General features: G+C 37.8%; 1 protein-coding gene across 2 annotated transcripts in view; it reads right to left on the bottom strand.

Moving 5' to 3' along the window:
* LSAMP (limbic system associated membrane protein) overlaps positions 1 to 15,046 on the bottom strand; it is a 631,988-nt gene extending 616,942 nt beyond the window's left edge. For both annotated transcript variants that reach the window (XM_061193121.1, XM_061193122.1), the window contains exon 1: positions 14,478 to 15,046. In XM_061193121.1, coding sequence (XP_061049104.1) covers positions 14,478 to 14,632 — 155 coding nt within the window. In that variant the 5' untranslated portion in view covers positions 14,633 to 15,046. The remainder of the gene's footprint in view (positions 1 to 14,477) is intronic.
* Between the last annotated feature and the right edge of the window lie 3,417 nt (positions 15,047 to 18,463).

The raw sequence follows: 18,463 nt of genomic DNA on the forward strand, positions 1-18,463 counted from the left end.
ATGGATGCAGAACCCACAGATATGGAGAGCCAACTGGAATTGTAGATCATTCTTATTTTATTCTTATAATAACCTTCTGGGATAAGAAGGTAAATATTATTATTATCATTTCATTTTATAAATAAAGGTCTTGAGGACCAGTAAGAATAAATGATTTGCCCATATTTACAAAGCTAGTAATTGATAGAGGTGATACTTGGAGTTAGGTCTCCTGGCTCAGAAGATTGTTATTTCTATTATGTCTTAAAAAAAAATGTTCATCTTTTAAAAATCATTCAAACTGATTTGCTTATTTAAATGATGTTCTGTTTAAAGTATAAACTACCTTAAATTCTTTGCTTTTCTTTAATCTCTCTTTTCTTTCGTTCTTCCTTTCTTTATCTCTTTTTTTTTTTTTTGAATGAGACATGGTATAAACACACACACACACACACACAAACAAATAATGTTCCTTTTTATAGAGAGCTACGATTTGCCTCCCTATAGCTTGCACCAATTTTCACTTTATAATCCTGTCAACAAAGAAAATCCTTTTATCTTTGTGTCATACACATAGTAGAAAGTTTGCTTCCTATGTTTTTATCCAAATATTGAACATGGCCAAAGACAACCACCATCAATCAGTTCTTTTGTCATGATTATTCAATCAACTGAAACAAAAATCTAGCTCATTATGGACCCATAATCTGTTCATAAGTCTATCAGGAGAAACCTGTCAAAACACAGATACTCAGAGTGAATGGCATTTCCCTGATCTACCAATATGGAATTTTATTTGTTTTAAAGAAATTGATTGACCATGTTATAGTTTGTTCCCAGGGGACCCAGGTTGGCTCCCAGTGATCACTGCTTCCTTTTCAAAATATTCTAGCATTTAGACTTTTGTTGTCATTGTTGCTGATTTAATATTATTTTCCCCTTTTACTTATAACTAGGACAATATTGTATGTCACCAATACTGTGAAACAGTTTTTGTTTTCTACAGATTTTCAGATGTTAGTAATAGTATTTCTACAATCATGCTATCAAGTTATTTTAGTGACCTAGGTTTCATACATATGAGTCTTATAGCCGAACTTGTTTATATTACTCTAATCATTTCTTCATATGCCTTGGGTCTTTAACATTGAAAAGGATATAAAAGCATAATTATGATAATTTTCCTTGATAAAAAATTGAAATTTAATTTAAATTCTTATTCTTCTTTCAGTGGCCAGTTTCTCATCTTCACTAAGAATGCTAGTTAACAGATCACTAGATCTTTTGGTGACTGAGAACGAAAGAAAATAGAAATTTAGTCTGGAACTGAGATCACAAAGAATTGATTTTAATTTTTTAAGTTATTTCACATTTAGCTAAGACAGTATTAATTTCTATCCTTTAATACAAGTAGAAAAAAATGTTATAAGGTTTTACTTTTTAGGGGCTATATGATAACAAAGATATAATAGAAACAAGGAATATTATGTCTGACTTCTCTTACAAGATAATTTTAGCTGTTGCATAATGATTAATTAAAAATAAAACATATTAACCAAACCAATTAAGAAAGCCATCATGTGATACTTATATATTATATCTGTCCACACCCTTGAAAACCTGGAAAATTTGGTTTTCTGAAATAAACTTCCCCAATTATTAGTGCATCAAATTAATTAGGTTCCTATTAAAGTGTGCTATGACCCAAGTTCACAATAATATTCACATTTATATTCTGTGTATGTAAATTTTATGTACATATAAAAGGCACATGTATGCTTTTACTTTCTATATATAATTATAAATGTATGCTGAAAAAATTAAAAATAAAATAAAAATCTATACAATATAGATTAAGTACATTTGTGACACAAATTGTTTACACATAACAGATTCTGTATAAATACATACTGTTATTTTTAGAAGAACTATATTTTGAATTGTTTTATTTTTATACAAGAATTAAGGCATTCATGCAAAAATATTTTTGTTTCCTAAACTATGACATTTATAAGATAATATAGGAGTTTATTATTTTTTTTAATTTGAGCATATCATCATCTCATTTATAACATCATGCATTTCATCTGATTTACTCAACCATATTCAAAAACGTAATGTCACTTTACCAGACCGACATCTTTGTTTAATAGGCAAGTAGGAATTATAACAATTTTGGAGTTGAAACTATGGAGGATAATTCCCAACTTTCTATAGACAATAGGTTTTGTGGAACTAAAGTCTAAATCTCTTGATGTTCAATCTAGAAATTTCTCTAATCTAGTAATATCCTATAGACTTTAGGCAGTTCCTTGTCATGGTGATCATATTAGATATTAGTTCATCAGATTAGCCACAAAAGATACACAGAAGAATAGAGGTCAAAAAGAAAGTCAAAGAAAAATCCATTCATCTGCTAAGTTAATGATTCAGCAACAGAAAATGCTGATCATAAGATATGCTCATGCAATTGCATCATGAACATACACAAGATGACAGCAATCTTTGGTTATCTCAAGATGAAGATCAGCCACAAATTGGCAGCTGTATGTGGCTTAAACCCCATAAAATAAACAGCCCTGATGTAGATATGCTAGAACGAGGTGTGACTGAAGAAACACAAAGATTAGAAATAAGGAAACCAATTATTTTTCTCATTTAGTATTTTCACGTGTATTTTGGCTAGTACTGAACTGCATCACTTTCATTGTTATCTTTTGTTCCTAGAAAGGTAGTGTGGCAAACAGTAGCATGTCTAAAGCACAACTTGAGAAAGGATGTTACTAACTTTAGATAACTTCAAGATATAAACATTCAATATAGAAATGCATCATCAAAAATTATAAAGGAATAAATATTAATGCATTATTGTATGAGAAACTGGGTTGCATTTTCCCTCTGACCTAATACAAATAATGCCCTTGTGCATTATGGCAAGACGCACAAAAGGGAATTTGGGATTATTACAAAGCCCATTGTACATTCAAGTTGGAATTTCTCCAGGAGTGAGTAATGAACCCTACACTGCAAAACTCAGGTAAGCATCATTGTTCAGTATGAATAATTACTTTGAGTCAAATGAATGTGAGTGATCTGCCCCTTGCCTCATTTCACAACAAAGTAGAACAGGTGAGGTGAATATACCTGTTGCACAACAATCCTGCTCCCAAATCCCCAACTTAGCCCCTGAAAGTCCACAGCCACCACTAGAGGGAGAAAGTCTCAGCAGTTCCAGGAAAGTATATCCCTTCTCTTACAGCTCCCTGCGAGGCTGAGCTCACTCTTCAGACAGAGGACATGCCTCACTTCAGGAGCACTGAGTGACTCTTCGCTCTGTCAGAGCTACTAATCTATCAAAGGAAGGAGCATAATTTGTCTGGGCCCCTGTGACTGAAGCTTTGGGATTCTCCTAAAAAAAACCCTATTTGACCTTCTCTAGAAAGCCATCCTCAAATAGAGTAGCTGCAACAGGGAATGTTCAAAGTATTTCCAGCCAAACCCCCTAATCCACCCTACTAATGATCAGAAGAGAATCAATCTCTTATTTTACTATGTCTTCTTCAACCACACATCCACAATCACTCCAGGGGTGGTTGATTTCACCACTAACATAACTTCCTTCATCCATGTCTCCTAATTTATTTCCTCTTTTATAAATAAATTTCTGCTCTGCTTGATTTATAGTATGACTATCACTCTCTGTTCAATTCAGTGAGCAAATATTTATCTGAGAACTTGTAGGTACTAAGCTAAATTCTGGAATGAAAAGGTAAAGTAGATGAAACACCTGCCTTTGAAGGGCTGATAGTACATCTGAAGCAAGATACAAGTGAATATAATTTTTAAGTGTAGTAAATGCTACATTGAGGTATGCATATACTACAGTTACCTCACTTCTGGGTATATTTTTGAAGGAAACAGAATTAGTATCTCAAAGAGATACCGGTACTTCCATATTCTTTGCAGCATTATTCAAAATAGCCAAGATATGGAAACAACCTAAGCATTCACTAATGTATGAATGGATAAAGAAAGTATGAAACCTATATCTATATCTATACACACACAATGGAATATTATTCAGCTATAAAAAGAAGAAAATCCTGCCATCTGTGACAATGTGAATAAACCTGGAGGACATTATGCTAAGTGAAATAAGCTAGACAGAGACAAATAAATTCTCCATTATCTCACTTATATGCAGAATCTAAAAAAGTCAAAGTCAGAGAGGCAGAAAGTAGAATGGTGACCGTCAGGGGCTTGAGGGGTGGCAGAAATGGGGAGATATTAGTCAAAGGGTACAAGCTTTCAATCGTAAGATGAGTAATTTCTGGGGATCTAAAGTACAGCATGGTGACTATGGTTAATAATGTCGTGTTGTATATTTGAAGTTTGCTAGCAGAGTCGATCTTGGGTGTTCTCACCACACACACACACAAAGATAACTATATGAGGTGATGGATATGTCAATTAGCTTGATTTTAGTAATCATTTCACAATTGATACATATATCAAATCATCCTTCTGTACACCTTAAGTATATGAAATTTTATTTGTCAACTGTATCTCAGTTAAGCTGAAGGGGAGGTATGCAGAGAAGCTATCGGCAATAATAAATAGGGTACTTAGCCCACTTTGGGATAATTACGGAAGATTACTTGAATTAGATAGCACCAGAGCTAACCTTGAGTCTTGAAAGAGCAGCAAAGAGGCAACCCAGCAAAAAAGTATGGTGGGAGGGGTGGAGAGGAGGAAGAGGTTCCAGGCAGAGAGAGCATCATGAAGAAAGGTAAGAACCAGCATTGCGTGTGGACACACACTAGCATGCTCATGAGTGCCGACTGTAAGTGGTTCTGAATTAGTGGACACAGTGAGGTAGCAGGTCATGGAGAGTTATCCAAGCTAAGGAGCTCTGCCTTTATGTTGTAGATGAGAAGAAGCCTTTGAAGGATCTGGTGACATTTCTACACTGATACTGGAAAACAATAGGTCTGGGATAGTCAGGTGAGCTCGGGTCCATGGTTCTGCTAACTACCTGGAGTCTGGAAGGTCTAAGTAGTGTCAACTCCTACTTCATTTCAGACGTCTGTCTTCATCTTTACCTCACAAAGCTGGACCAGGTTTTACGATCCTGAACTCATACAGCAAGAGTTTAAAAAGATGGGGCTCAGCACTCTGAGATGCATCTCCATGTCACCCCTTGTTATGATAGCTTTGACACAGAGCTTCAGTTCTAGGGACTACATGCCTCTCTTTTACTCCTTGACCAAGTTACCTATCTTGGTAATATGTCTGAGGAATATCCCTTATTACTGAGTTCTCTGCCCTGTTCAAGACAGCCCTTAAGACAAGGACTCTGTTTCTTCTCTGAGCCTCAGTCTTGAGACTGAGTCTCTACTAGGAGCTGACAGAACTCCCTGTAACACTGCCTGCCTCCATGGGGGGCTCACTAAAAGCTGTTGACCTGTTATTTTCCCCTTACTGTGCTCTGCCCTTTTTCTTTGTGTACCATGTTGTACCTTCCTTGGCTCCGCCGCACACCTGCTAAGAAAGCTTCATGAGACCTTGTCCTGCATGTCACACCAGAAACTCCCCAGGCACCTGCAGCAGTGCCTCTGTCATCCCAAGAGACAGGTCTAGAGCTATTTCCAGTTCCTCCCAATTTAACACAATCAGTCCCAATTTTAGCCCAAAGTAACTTTTGTTCAAATTAGAAAAAAAAAGTTCTACCTTCCTGAAAGAATTTGATACAATCTACAGTGTCTGCAATGGGTAGAATACCCTTTGAGCCTGTGCAAAGGAGAGCCTGCCAACTGAGACCACAACCTCACTGCAGCCATCCTAGTAGGGTCTCCAAGAGGGACAAATCATAGGAGACTAGCATAATTTTTTAGGGGGGGTAAAAAATGGCATATCATGACCTCCTAGAGAAATGGAAATAAAAACAAAAATAAACAAATGGGACCTATTGAAACTTAAAAGCTTCTGCACAGCAAAGGAAACCATAAAGAAGGCGAAAAGACAACCCTCAGAATGGGAGAAAATATTTGCAAATGAAGCAACTGACAAAGGATTAATCTCGAAAATTTACAAGCAGCTCATGCAGCTCAATATCAAAAAAACAAAAAACCCAATCCAAAAATGGGCAGAAGACCTAAATAGACATTTCTCCAAAGAAGATATACAGATTGCCAACAAACACACGAAAGAATGCTCAACATCATTAATCATTAGAGAAATGCAAATCAAAACCACAATGTGATATCATCTCACACCGGTCAGAATGGCCATCATCAAAAACTCTACAAACAGTAAATGCTGGAGAGGGTGTGGAGAAAAGGGAACCCTCTTGCACTGTTGGTGGGAATGTAAATTGATAAAGCCACTATGGAGAACAGTATGGAGGTTCCTTCAAAAACTAAAAATAAAACTACCATATAACCCAGCAATCCCACTACTGGACATATACCCTGAGAAAACCATAATTCAAAAAGAGTCATGTACCACAATGTTCATTGCAGCTCTATTTACAATAGCCAGGACATGGAAGCAACCTAAGTGTCCATCGACAGATGAATGGATAAATAAGATGTGGCACATATATACAATGGAATATTACTCAGCCATAAAAAGAAACGAAATTGAGTTATTTATAGTGAGGTGGATGGACCTAGAGACTGTCAGACAGAGTGAAGTAAGTCAGAAAGAGAAAAATAAATACCATATGCTAACACACATATATGGAATCTAAAAAAAAAAACAAAAAAAATGGTTCAAGAACCTAGGGGCAGGACAGGAATAAAGATGCAGACGTAGAGAATGGACTTGAGGACACAGGGAGGGGGAAGGGCAAGCTGGGACGAAGTGAGAGATTGGCCTGGATTTATATATACTACCAAATGTAAAATAGATAGCTAGTGGGAAGCCACCACATAGCACAGGGAGATCAGCTCAGTGCTCTGTGACCACCTAGAGGGGTGGGATAGGGAGGGTGGGAGGGAGACACAAGAGGGAAGAGATATGGGTTATATGTATATGTATAGCTGATTCACTTTGTTATAAAGCAGAAACTAACATACCATTGTAAAGCAATTATACTCCAATAAAGATGTTAAAAAAAAAAAAATAGTTTCAGGAAGAGAGTCCTATTGCATTGAATGTCATTGATGTAGTGCCTGACATTGAGTAGATGATCAGTAGATATTTATTGACCACTGGCTAACACATAGTTCATTTTCTTTCCTTTCTTTGCTTTAAAAATAATATTTATTCATCATAGAAAATTTGGAAACATAAAAGCATGAGGAAGAAATAAAAAAATAGCTTACAATTTCAAAAAAGAAAAGGTATATCATGTTATAACATGAAAACCAAGAAGATAATTTTCAGCTCTTTATTTGGAATAAAGATCTCTGAAATGAGAAATAGGAGACATGAATCTAGTTCTCAAATGGTCACTTGAATCTTTAGACAACCAACTAAATTTTTCTCCTCTCAGTTACATCTCTTCAAAGTGAGATGATAGACTGCCTAATCTCCAAGGACTTTCCTATTCTAAATTTCTACAAATCTACCCTATAGTAATTAACAAATTCTGAAGCAAATTGTTTTCTTCAGCGAAGGTTAATCACTCATTAACTTGAGATTATGTTTTGATTACAGGTGACTATAAAAATGTGTTCACTCATCCTGCACTCCTGATAACAAACTCAACTATAAGATATATATGACTTTAAAGGACTTGAAAAGAAATGGCCACCTTAGACCAAATGGCCAAACTTAACCATAGAAATAAAAATAAAAAGCTTATTTTATTGTTTTCTAATTTTATAAAAGTTATTTCCTACTGTGAATATAATGATAATAATCTTATTAAGAGCTTACATTTTATATCATTTTATAGTTTACAGAACACTTTGATACATAGTATCTCATTTGATCATAAAAATAGCTTGCGTAGTAGGCCAAGTAACTGTCAGTTTTACTCATTTAATAGATCAGACTATTTCAAGATGTTTAGATCTTGGTCTTCTGACTACAGTAGGCCCTCTGTATCCATGGATTCTGCATCCACGGATTCAAACCAACTGCAGATTGAAAATATTTGGAAGAAAAATTCCAGAAAGTTCCAAAAAGCAAAGTTTGAATTTGCCAGAGCACTGGCAACTATTTACATAGCATTTACATTTTATTTACAACTATTTACATATCATTTACATTATATTAGGTATTATAAGTAATCTAGAGATGATTTAAAGTATACTAGAGCATGTGCATATGTTATATGCAAATACTATGCCATTTTATACAAGGGACTTGAGCATCTGCAGATTTTGGTATCGAGGGGGGTCTTGGAACCAATCTCCCACAGATACTATGGGACAACTCTATTTGTTGAACATTCTGAACTTTTATCCTTGATAAAAATCCTTTATCTTTGACATAAACACTTGTCTATTAGTTTCATGTAGACTGATCACCATGTAGAGTTGAAATGAATTCTACAAACATCTAACTAATATTTTGTAAATCATATTTGTGGCAAATATGACAACATAAGTACACAGAAGTAAGCCTGTTTGAATAAGACCAAAGACATTTTCCTTGACTAAATATAGTCTCTTTTCTCCCATTAAAAAGAAAATCTAAAACTGTTTTGTATCTTTTGTGTCTTGCCTAACATAAATGAAAGAGGGAACACAAGACAACAGGATTTAAAAAGTCAAGCTTTAATGCTATTTCAAGAGATATTATGTAAATTGGAACCACATTAAAATAATATGGATTATTTTTACATCCACTCCATTTTCCATGACATTGTAGGGATGAGATTGTGTGGTAAAGAAATGGATCTATGATGATCTCTTTCCTGTCTCTCAATTGAATTTGCATATCTTTGTTGTTGAAATATTTCCCAAACCACACACATGACTATAATTTTTTACTACACATCTAGTAAGTGCTGCCCTGAACATGGTTTGTAAAAGAGATTTTTCAACCAGTAAAGCAGCAGTTATCAACTCGGTGTACATATCAGAATCGTTTTTTAAATACCTATGTCCAAGCCCCACCCCAAACTAATTCAATCAGAATTTCTGAGAGTAGGGAATATGTGGCTTCATTGTTTTTTAAAAGGCCTCCAGCAGAGTGTAACATGCAGCTATGGTTGTGAACAGCAGCATTTCTCCAACTTTAATGTGCTTATGAATCACTTGGGATCTTGTTAAAATGCAGATTCTGATTTTGTAGGTCTGGAATAGGCCCTGAGATTTTGGAATTTAGCAAGTGACTATATGATACTGAAGATGCTCATCTACAGAACACACTTGTAGCAGCAAGAGTTGGTGGTTCTCAAACTGTGGCCTGGTGCTGCAGCATCAGCATCATCTGAGAACTTGTTACAAATGTAGACTTCAGCCCCTACCAGAGAACTGAATCAGAAACTCTGAAGGTGGGGGCCAGATAATCTTCGTTTTCATGAGCACTCAAGGTAATATGGATACACCTTCAAGTTTGAGAAACTCTGGTCTAAAAAAAAAGAGCTCCCTAAAGTCTAAACAACTGGCTACATGTAGTTGAAAAACCACTAACACTTTATGCTTTATGTAGCAGTTTATAATTCACCAAAGTGAACTACTTTAACCTCTTGTGGGCTCTTTAAAACAATCCCATAGAGTAACTAAAATAGGTAATTTCATCATTTTTTAAATGAAACTGAAGTTCAAAATATTTAAGAGACATTCTCAAAGTCATGTAGCATGCAAGGATAGATCCAAAATTAGAGCCTAGCTCTTCTGAGTTGTACAAAGTAACAGGCAGGATATTCACAAGAGAACAGGGCCAATGGCCATAAGCTGTGGCCTGAAAGGGCAGGCTCTCTTGGGCTCAGGTGATGACAGTGAGGGGGACCAGCACACATTCAGGCAACCTCCTACCAGGTGAGTCACAGACACTTGTACTTGGAGCTCCCAAAGACTACAGCAAAATGCACTAATCCTTCTTCTGCCTGAGTTTGCTGTTATGTGGAACCAGCCTCAAGAAACACAAATGTTTAACCCTCACCAACTGATTTAGTGGATGAGTCAGTCATTTTTGGTTGTTCACTCCACAATTCTAAAAATAATTCATTCAAAGCCAAATTACCTAGAACAATCACCTTAACATGTGCTGTATGTATGTGTTTCATACTTATAGAAACACAAATTACCACAGTTTGTATTTGTCACATGAGATTTGTCTGCTGTGTTCCTCAGGACATAAATGAACAGCAAGTGACATAAGTGCATAAACATCCTTTTAAAAATGTATATAATCTGCCATATTCTTAGACAAGATATAGTACACTTTACTCCATTATTTACCAAGTATATTTGATAAAGGACTTAATGGGCAATGAACAGTCCTTAAAGTATCAGTAATAACCTATAAATTTTGATTACCTTTAGTGAGTTAGCTACAGAAAAAGAAAACTTCATAATTGTCTCAAACTCTCCCTATAGACCCATGCCCATAAAGTTTGTTTTCAAATAATGAATAATTATAAGTGGTAGAAAAATCACACACTGTGTCAGGAGTTTGTTTGATTGTTGACCGTTTCTTTGTGAATGTAGGCGTGCCAGATGCTTTAAAGAAGAGAAGCCATTTTTCTCTTAAAAGTTGCACAAAATTTTTACATTTTACTGTCAAATAATCACATCTTTTTAATGCTTTTGCTTTTTCTCCTACTGTAGAAACAAACAAGGAAATAAAAGACCAAAGATTTTGAAAAACTAAAAATTTAACTATTTTAAACTTAGGTACTTAGTTTCTTATACCTAACACTTATTAGGTACATTTACATTTAAATGGGAAAAGTGTTATCACCATAAAAGGTATTATAATATCTGAAAACATCAAATAGGGTCAGAATTGTGAAATAAATGCAATTTCAATGCCCCCAATTTTAAATATTTAAAGTCACAACACTAGTGTGGACCCTCTGATTTTACCACATATGCAGTTATGCAATATGTCCAGATATGCAGGTATATGTAATTTTTAGAGTTACCTTATGAGCAGATATATTGGGATTAATTATTTTATAATGATCTTTCCAGACGTATGCTGCTAATATTGAAAATATAGTTAGTGGGACTATGAAAAATGAAATTTTAAAGGTCAGATTGGAACACTATTTTCACTTTTCCCTTAATTTATCGAAAGAGTTACATGGTTTCAAGCTGTCAAGATTAACCAGGAAGTGAATCCCTATGGGAGCCTGCGTACAAGGATAGAGGGTTGGAAGGACCGGCGCTAGAAACTTATCCAGTAATTGATGAACTCCTACACTTGTGGGGGGGTGGCAGTGAGGCAGGTGGGCTCCGTTCAGAAAAGCAACTGAGACTTCCGCACAAGTAAAGTCCTGTGGGTAACTGTGTCTCATACTTTACTGTGCAAACAAATGGAAATGAAGATTCTGGTTCAGTAGGATTTAGGAAGGCACTCCAGGCGCTGCTGCTGCTGCCACTGGTCTGTGAATCACACTTTGATCCTTTGCCTTTGAGATGGAAGATGGTACTGTGGTTTCCTTTAACTCTTAAAGGAACTCATAAAGGCGCTCATAAAGATCTAGAATCCCTTCTGGGAAACAACAGGGTTAGGTTGGTATACATGAGATTATCTTTCTTTCCACCTAGTTTTATCACCTTCATTCTAGAGTCTTTCTTTTCTTTTTTCCAAAAGATAGAAATTACAGAGCAAGACCCCAAGACTAGTATATACTGTCCTATCAAGATGCACATTTACATCAAAGATCATAATTATACAAAAGTAAGTATCAGTTCCCCCCACAAAACACTTGTTTCATGGAAGTAAGGCAGTAAAGGTAAATGTTTTGGGGACAGTCAGCCAAACTCCTGTCACTGGACCACCAGAATTACAAACCTCCCTTCTTTCCTGTTGCCATTTCAGATCATTCAAGGCCACAGACTCACTGAGACAGGATTTTTTTTCCCCTTGCCATTTCACTTTCTCAGTGCCAAACATCTACTGATTCCAACGAATCAAGTTCTCCTTCCTCTCCTCCCCTGGAAGCTCATGCTCCCAGTAAAATGTCAAAAATAAAGTGGAAGCAAGGCTTTCCCAGGCTAGACTTGTAAACAGAAAGCAAGAGTGCCAATCTTCACCAGCAAACTGACCCACAAAGCTTACTGGACTCAGTTAAAGAGATTGAGAAGAAGGTCAGCTATGAAAACAAAGGGAACTCTCTCCATAGTTACTTCTGATAGAGCTCCACCAACCCAGAAATAAAGCCTTGTCCAAGGCAAAGGAAATAAAAAAGAGGGCACATTAGGTGAGGTCTGGGAAAGCAATGGACTCTCACAGGTGACTTCTCTGCATGCTCTGTTTGTCTATCTTCTCTTTCCCAGGGAACAACTGCTTCTATATTTATTCTCTGTGCTCACTACCCACCCCATTTCCATACTGCAATGTCTACTAAAGTGTAATGCTTAAAAACTCCATTTTTTTAAGCCACAGACACACAGAAGCACGTATATATCATATATAGATATTTATGTAGTAAGACTGCCTCTCATAGACATAGAGTTGTATGCATACAATGTACGAAAATATAAGAATACCTTCTTTCTTCTAAATTAACATTTACATGCTTATCTAACTCTTTGATAACTATAGCTTAAGATATAGGTGATGCTGACTTAGAAAGACCTTACAAAGTTCATGGACATTAACATAAAAACTTATACACCCAGAGTATTCACTTTTCCCATATTCATTCTTATAATCAATGAAAACAAATCTTTCTAAGAATAGCATAAATTTATATAGAGTGCTTCACTTGTAAATGGTTAATGATGTTAGGGAATATGAATGCTAGCAGTTGATATGGCATGCTTATGTGTTTGCGAAAATATTTTCTGCACCATGTCCAAATCCCTTTGCAAACAGACAAATTACTCTATAAATCTTATTACTCCATGTGGATAAATCACACATGCAGGTTTCACAGGGCTGGAGAGAGCTAGAAGGGAAAATATGCTTTGGATAGTAGGATCTTTGGGATTCATAATCACGCAACGCTCAGGAAATGAAGACAGGAGCACTTACACATTAGGATTTTCTTAGTTTTTATACTCCGCAGCAACATACACACACCACAACACACAACCCACACATCCCTCTCTAACAAGGCAAGAGATCCCAAAGCAGGACACTGTGACAGCCAACCAAATTTATTTCTGAGAAAAGGAAAGAAAACTTTGCTGCTGTAGGCAGCTCTGCTATAGAACTGCTCCCTGATGCCCCAGGGTTTATGCACTATCAGCTCCTTGCACACAGATTAGATGCTTCTTTTCTAACAGATACTGCTTTTTATTGCCACAACAAACAATATTAGCCAGATAGACAGACTGACACTAGGTCATTTTATTTGGATGAAATGAGATTTTAAAAGATCTCCAAGGGGAACATTTTCTTTCATTATTCATTCATTCATTCATTCATTCATTCATTCATTTATTTTTAGTATCTGATAGAAATTCAAGGAAAGCTATAAAAAAGGACAAGGAGTATATGCAGTGGATGGAGAGGGGAAAGAGAGAAAAGGAACAGAAGAAAACAGGCTAGGAACTCTTCAGAAACAGAATTATGGCTAGGTTCCATCTGAGTTTCTCCAGCTCACTGTCCCTTATAGGGGTCAAACTCCAAGGACTTGGGACTCTTCCCTTCCAAATTTCAATCCCAAATTATATTTCAGAGTTTGGCAGAGCTGCATAGAGATAAGACATTGAGGTCAATAATCAATTTGAAATATCCATTTAATGCCAGGTTAATTCTTTCCTAACCTCTGTGCTTAACACTCCTATTCTTAAATATTAGCAATTTGGCAAGTTCCTTTTTTTTTTTCCCTTCTGTTCATTCTTGTGTTGATTTCTATCCACATTCCAGAAAAGGCTCAGTAATCAAGCAAAGTTCTAAGATTGATTTATTGCCCTCCATGTCAATTAGAAGATCCTTACGGAAAGTCTCCTATCCAAACTAGTGCTGGGGCAGAGCGAGAGCCTTTTTGAACGTATCCACATGTACATACACACATACACCACGGTGAATGCAATACTGTGTACCACTCTCTGAGAGCCATAATTCAACAACTCTTCTTTCTCAGTTAAGGAACCCCAACAAAACTCTTAAGTACAAAGCATCTGCAATCACAAAAGAAAAAATACTGCCCAAATGTCACTAATACCATAGATGAAATTAGACGTTCTCAGCAAGAGAAACAAGATCCTAGGAACTAAACAACATTTAACCAACCCTGCTGATCCTTGACAGGGACCAGAATCCCCTTGAAATTTGTTGGCAGATACCTCGACCAGTCTGTAAAAGGCGCGCACACACACACACACACACCACAAGCCTGCAGCATCAGGAGCTGGAGTTCAAGGAGAACACACACACACACTCTTAAGCGCCACAGAAAAGTTGCCCGAAAGCCCTACCTGAGGATGGCCGTGTCCCCCTGCCTCACGGTGATGTTGTCGGTGCCTCGGTTAAAATCCACGCTGCGAACGGGCAGTCCTGTAGGAAGAAGGCAGAGCAATCTCAGTAGGACCAGCGGCAACTGTTTCCGATCAGGCTGAACTCTGGCGACCATGGTGGCCACGCCGAGGTGCGGGTCGCGGGCTGCTCTGGAGGATGTGCGTGTGCCCGCTGCTCGCCGAGAGGGCTTTACAAACGGAGGGCTTTCATCCACGGCAAAGGCGTAACGGGCTTTGCCAATTTGTGGTCCTTTCCACTTTGCGTCTCTCTTTCCCTCGCTCAGTCTCTTTTGCCTCTAAGACTCAACAAAGCCCTCAAAAACCCGAGCAGAGGTGGGGAAAAGTCAAAGAAACAAAATTTGAAAGGAGAGAGTACAAAATATAAAACCCTCTAGAAAAGATGAAGAGAAGGCGGCCAAAAAGAAGGTGTTTTCTGGTCTCTCTGTGGCTGGATGCTTCTTAGCCAGCGTCTGAGCTGAGCCTCTTGCCTCCGTAACCCACTTTCCCGGTGGGCGAGGGAGCCGGCACCCAGCCTGCCAGCGAGTGTAAAGAAACCCACACAGCAGCGGCAGCAGCCCAGAGTCTCCCTCCCCCTCCTCCCCTTCCTGTTTCTCCCTGCAGTCCCTCCCTCCCTCCCTCCCTCCGCTTGGCACCTCCCCCGCCCCCCGCGGATTCCAACAGCCCCTCCGAGTCATCCCCTCTGCCCTCCCCTCAGCGTGGCCCCTCGCTTTCCACAACTGCCCCCTTCAGCAGCCGCCAGCCTCAGTGAAAGCCTGATGCGCCTTTAGGTTGTCAGGACAACAGCTCCATCTGAGGCCTGGCTGATTTCCTTAAGAAGAGGGAATGGAGCTTGGAGGTACCGTGCAAGAGAAAGGGGAAAAGGAGAGGGACTCAAGCTATAAAAGAACAGGGGAAAGAGTCCAGAGAAGGAGAGGCAAAGAGTGAGAAAGAAGGAAAAGGGAGAAAAGAAGAGAACGCCAAGAGAAGGCAAACCTTGACAGATGGAGGGAGTGAAACAGAGAAGGCCAGGAAAGCCTGAGGGGTGGAGGGGGACCAGTGCTGAAAGATGGGATGAGGAATGCAAAACAGAAGAAACTTGACAGTGGAGTCTAAGATTAAAAGCCAAAGTCGATTTCAAAACTAAATATTCCTCCAACTGTCTTTTCATACCCACATCTTGTTCATTCTTTCCTCTCTCTTTCACGGGATTAATAAGGTTTATTTTCTCTCCTTCCTTCATCCCCTCCCCCTCTTGGAGCCCCCTTATGAAAGATGGATTGGACACAATGCTGGTATTGAGTGGTCTGGAGTGTGAATGCTTGGTTTGTCTTTTCCAAGTGCCAGCCTCAGCAGCTGATCCCTGATCCCTAAATCAACTTCACTCTCCAGGAAACCCTTACTCAGTCCCACACATGAGGAATGGTATTAAGGATTATTGTTTCAATGGCACGTTACTGTTGCTTCCCAAATTTTTACTGACACTTGCTTCTCAAAATGTCCATACGCAAGGAAGGATATTCGTATATCAGAAAGCTTGTCACTTACAGGGTGACGCTAAGGCTGCATACAGCACTCCAGTGAATGGAAGACAGGTTACCATCATTTGTCATTCCTTCTACTCCATGAGTCAATCCAAGTGATAAGGGCCATCAGGGGCCTACAGTGTTAGTCACTCATGTGAGAGCCCCAAACTATTAGACATCTCCCTCAGAACCCATGCTGAGCATAAAAGATGGGAATGGACCAACCCAAAACTTTTTGTTTCCTTTAATTTTATTTATTGGAATAGTTAAGGCATTCACATGGTGCAAAAATCAAGTGATACAGAATGCTGTAGAGTGAATTGTAGGTATCTTTCCTATCCCTGTCTTTAGGCAACCCATTTCTCCTATTTGGCGGCAGCAAATATTTCCAGGTTCTTATACATCTTTCCCTAAATATTCCATGTCCATACAAGTAAATGCACAAATACACATACACACACTCACATATTATGCTCACCCCTCTTATTTACACAAATGATTAGCCAAGGGCATTTGAAAAAAAGGCATATGTTTAGGAATCCTTATCAAACTCCACCTGAGTACAAGCCTAAGGAGGCTCTTACTGTGCTGACACCTACCTTGCCCGCACCAGAATATTCAGTTTATCTGCTACATTTTATCAACTTAAAAGGTAGATTCACTCTTCCAGATTATGTGAGGAAAGGAAGGAAGACCTTTTGTTTTTTAAGAAAAGAACTTGAAGGATTGGAATCCAAATTGTCACAAATTCAAGATTGGTGGAGTTCAATTAATTTTGTTTGTACTATGCATTAAATTTATATAAATCAAGTTGTTTTATATTGAGGCTAATAAAGAGTCCCAGATAATAAACCAATGATGTTCTACCACTAATTTGTAACTGAGCTGTTTAAAACTTGGGACCCATTTTGCCAAGGAAAAAAAATGGTTAAGTCAAGTGCTGGTTGAACAACAAAACACATAATCCTGTGGTTCCCAGTATCAATGGGAAAATAAGCTTCAAGTGCCAAATGGAGATGGAAGGATTACATAACTCTATGCCAAGAGTGCAAGGAAAAGAGCACCCATCCCCACCCACTGCTGCCAACAAGCTTCACAATCCCTGGCAGGATTCTTCTGAGCTTTTAGAAATGAAGGGTTGGCTTAGACAAAGGTTTAAATATAACATTTCTTTGGGTGGGTGGTGTTTGTCCCATGTTAGGAGGAAGAAAGACCAAAGGACCGGGGCTACTAGAACATCTGTTTCCATTGATGATGGCAGGTGAATGACATGACCCTGCAAGGAGAACTAGATACTGAAGGGAAGGATCAGATATATCAAGGGTATGAAAATTCTCTTGCATCAGTGGACTATACTTTGAATGAAGAAAGAAGGAGGTTTTTCCAGGGCAAGGAGAAAGTATGGTGGGGTGGTGGCATATTGTTTGCGGTAGATGCCTAGACATGGTTGATGACTACTGCCTATACCTGTAATCTCAAGTTACCTGTAGGACTTGTCTGGTCCTAGGACAAAGCATAAAGTTTAACATACTGGTGTACAAAATAATTCACACCAAAGTAATAGGAATGTGAAATCTGTAGCAAATCAATCAGATCTGGAGTTTGTCTCCATAATCACTCTGAGAAAAGGATGTATGAAGTTAATCAGGATTATAATCAGAATTATAATAGACCAATGCCTAACTTACTCAAGAGGATAAAATCATAAGTACATATTTATATAGAAAAAGATCACATAATGCAATTAAAGTTTTTTTTTCTTTTTAATAATTTCATTAGATAAAGTCCAATTCTTGGCAACTTTTATTGAACTAAACTGACTTACTGTGTGCGCTAGAAGTAAAACACAAAAAAGAAGACAACATTTTTAGGGACCTCCATGGTGGTCCAGGGGGTAAGACTCCGCACTTCCAATGCAGGGGGCCCGGGTTCGATCCCTGGTTAGGGAACTATATCCCACATGCATGCCGCAACTAAGAGTTCGCATGCCACCAGCTGAAAGATTCCCGCATGCCACAACTAAGATCCAGTGCAACCTAAATAAATAAATATTTTTTAAAAAGACAACATTTTTAAAATTCTCTAATTTAGATCATTGGATAATTCAGATTGAATTTCTGAACAATTTCAAAATCATGAAGTTTATTGTGTAAGTTATTTAATATTTATCATTTATGTCCAGATGGCACTTCAGTACCACTTTCTAACCCAACCCTTGGCTTAGCGGGAGCACTCTATAATTGATGAATATAAGAACAGAAGAATGATTGAGTGTCCAAGCCCACTCAAGTGGTTAATCTCATCATTTACACAATAATAAATATACTTGTGGGTATACTATAAACTTTTGTTTCAGCTTTATGTTCTCTCAGAGTCTTTTCCCTTTTCACTTCCCTCATGGACCCCTTCTGGTTTTCTCTCCTC

This window comes from Eubalaena glacialis, chromosome 6, assembly GCF_028564815.1.
Source record: "Eubalaena glacialis isolate mEubGla1 chromosome 6, mEubGla1.1.hap2.+ XY, whole genome shotgun sequence".
Lineage (NCBI taxonomy): Eukaryota > Metazoa > Chordata > Mammalia > Artiodactyla > Balaenidae > Eubalaena > Eubalaena glacialis.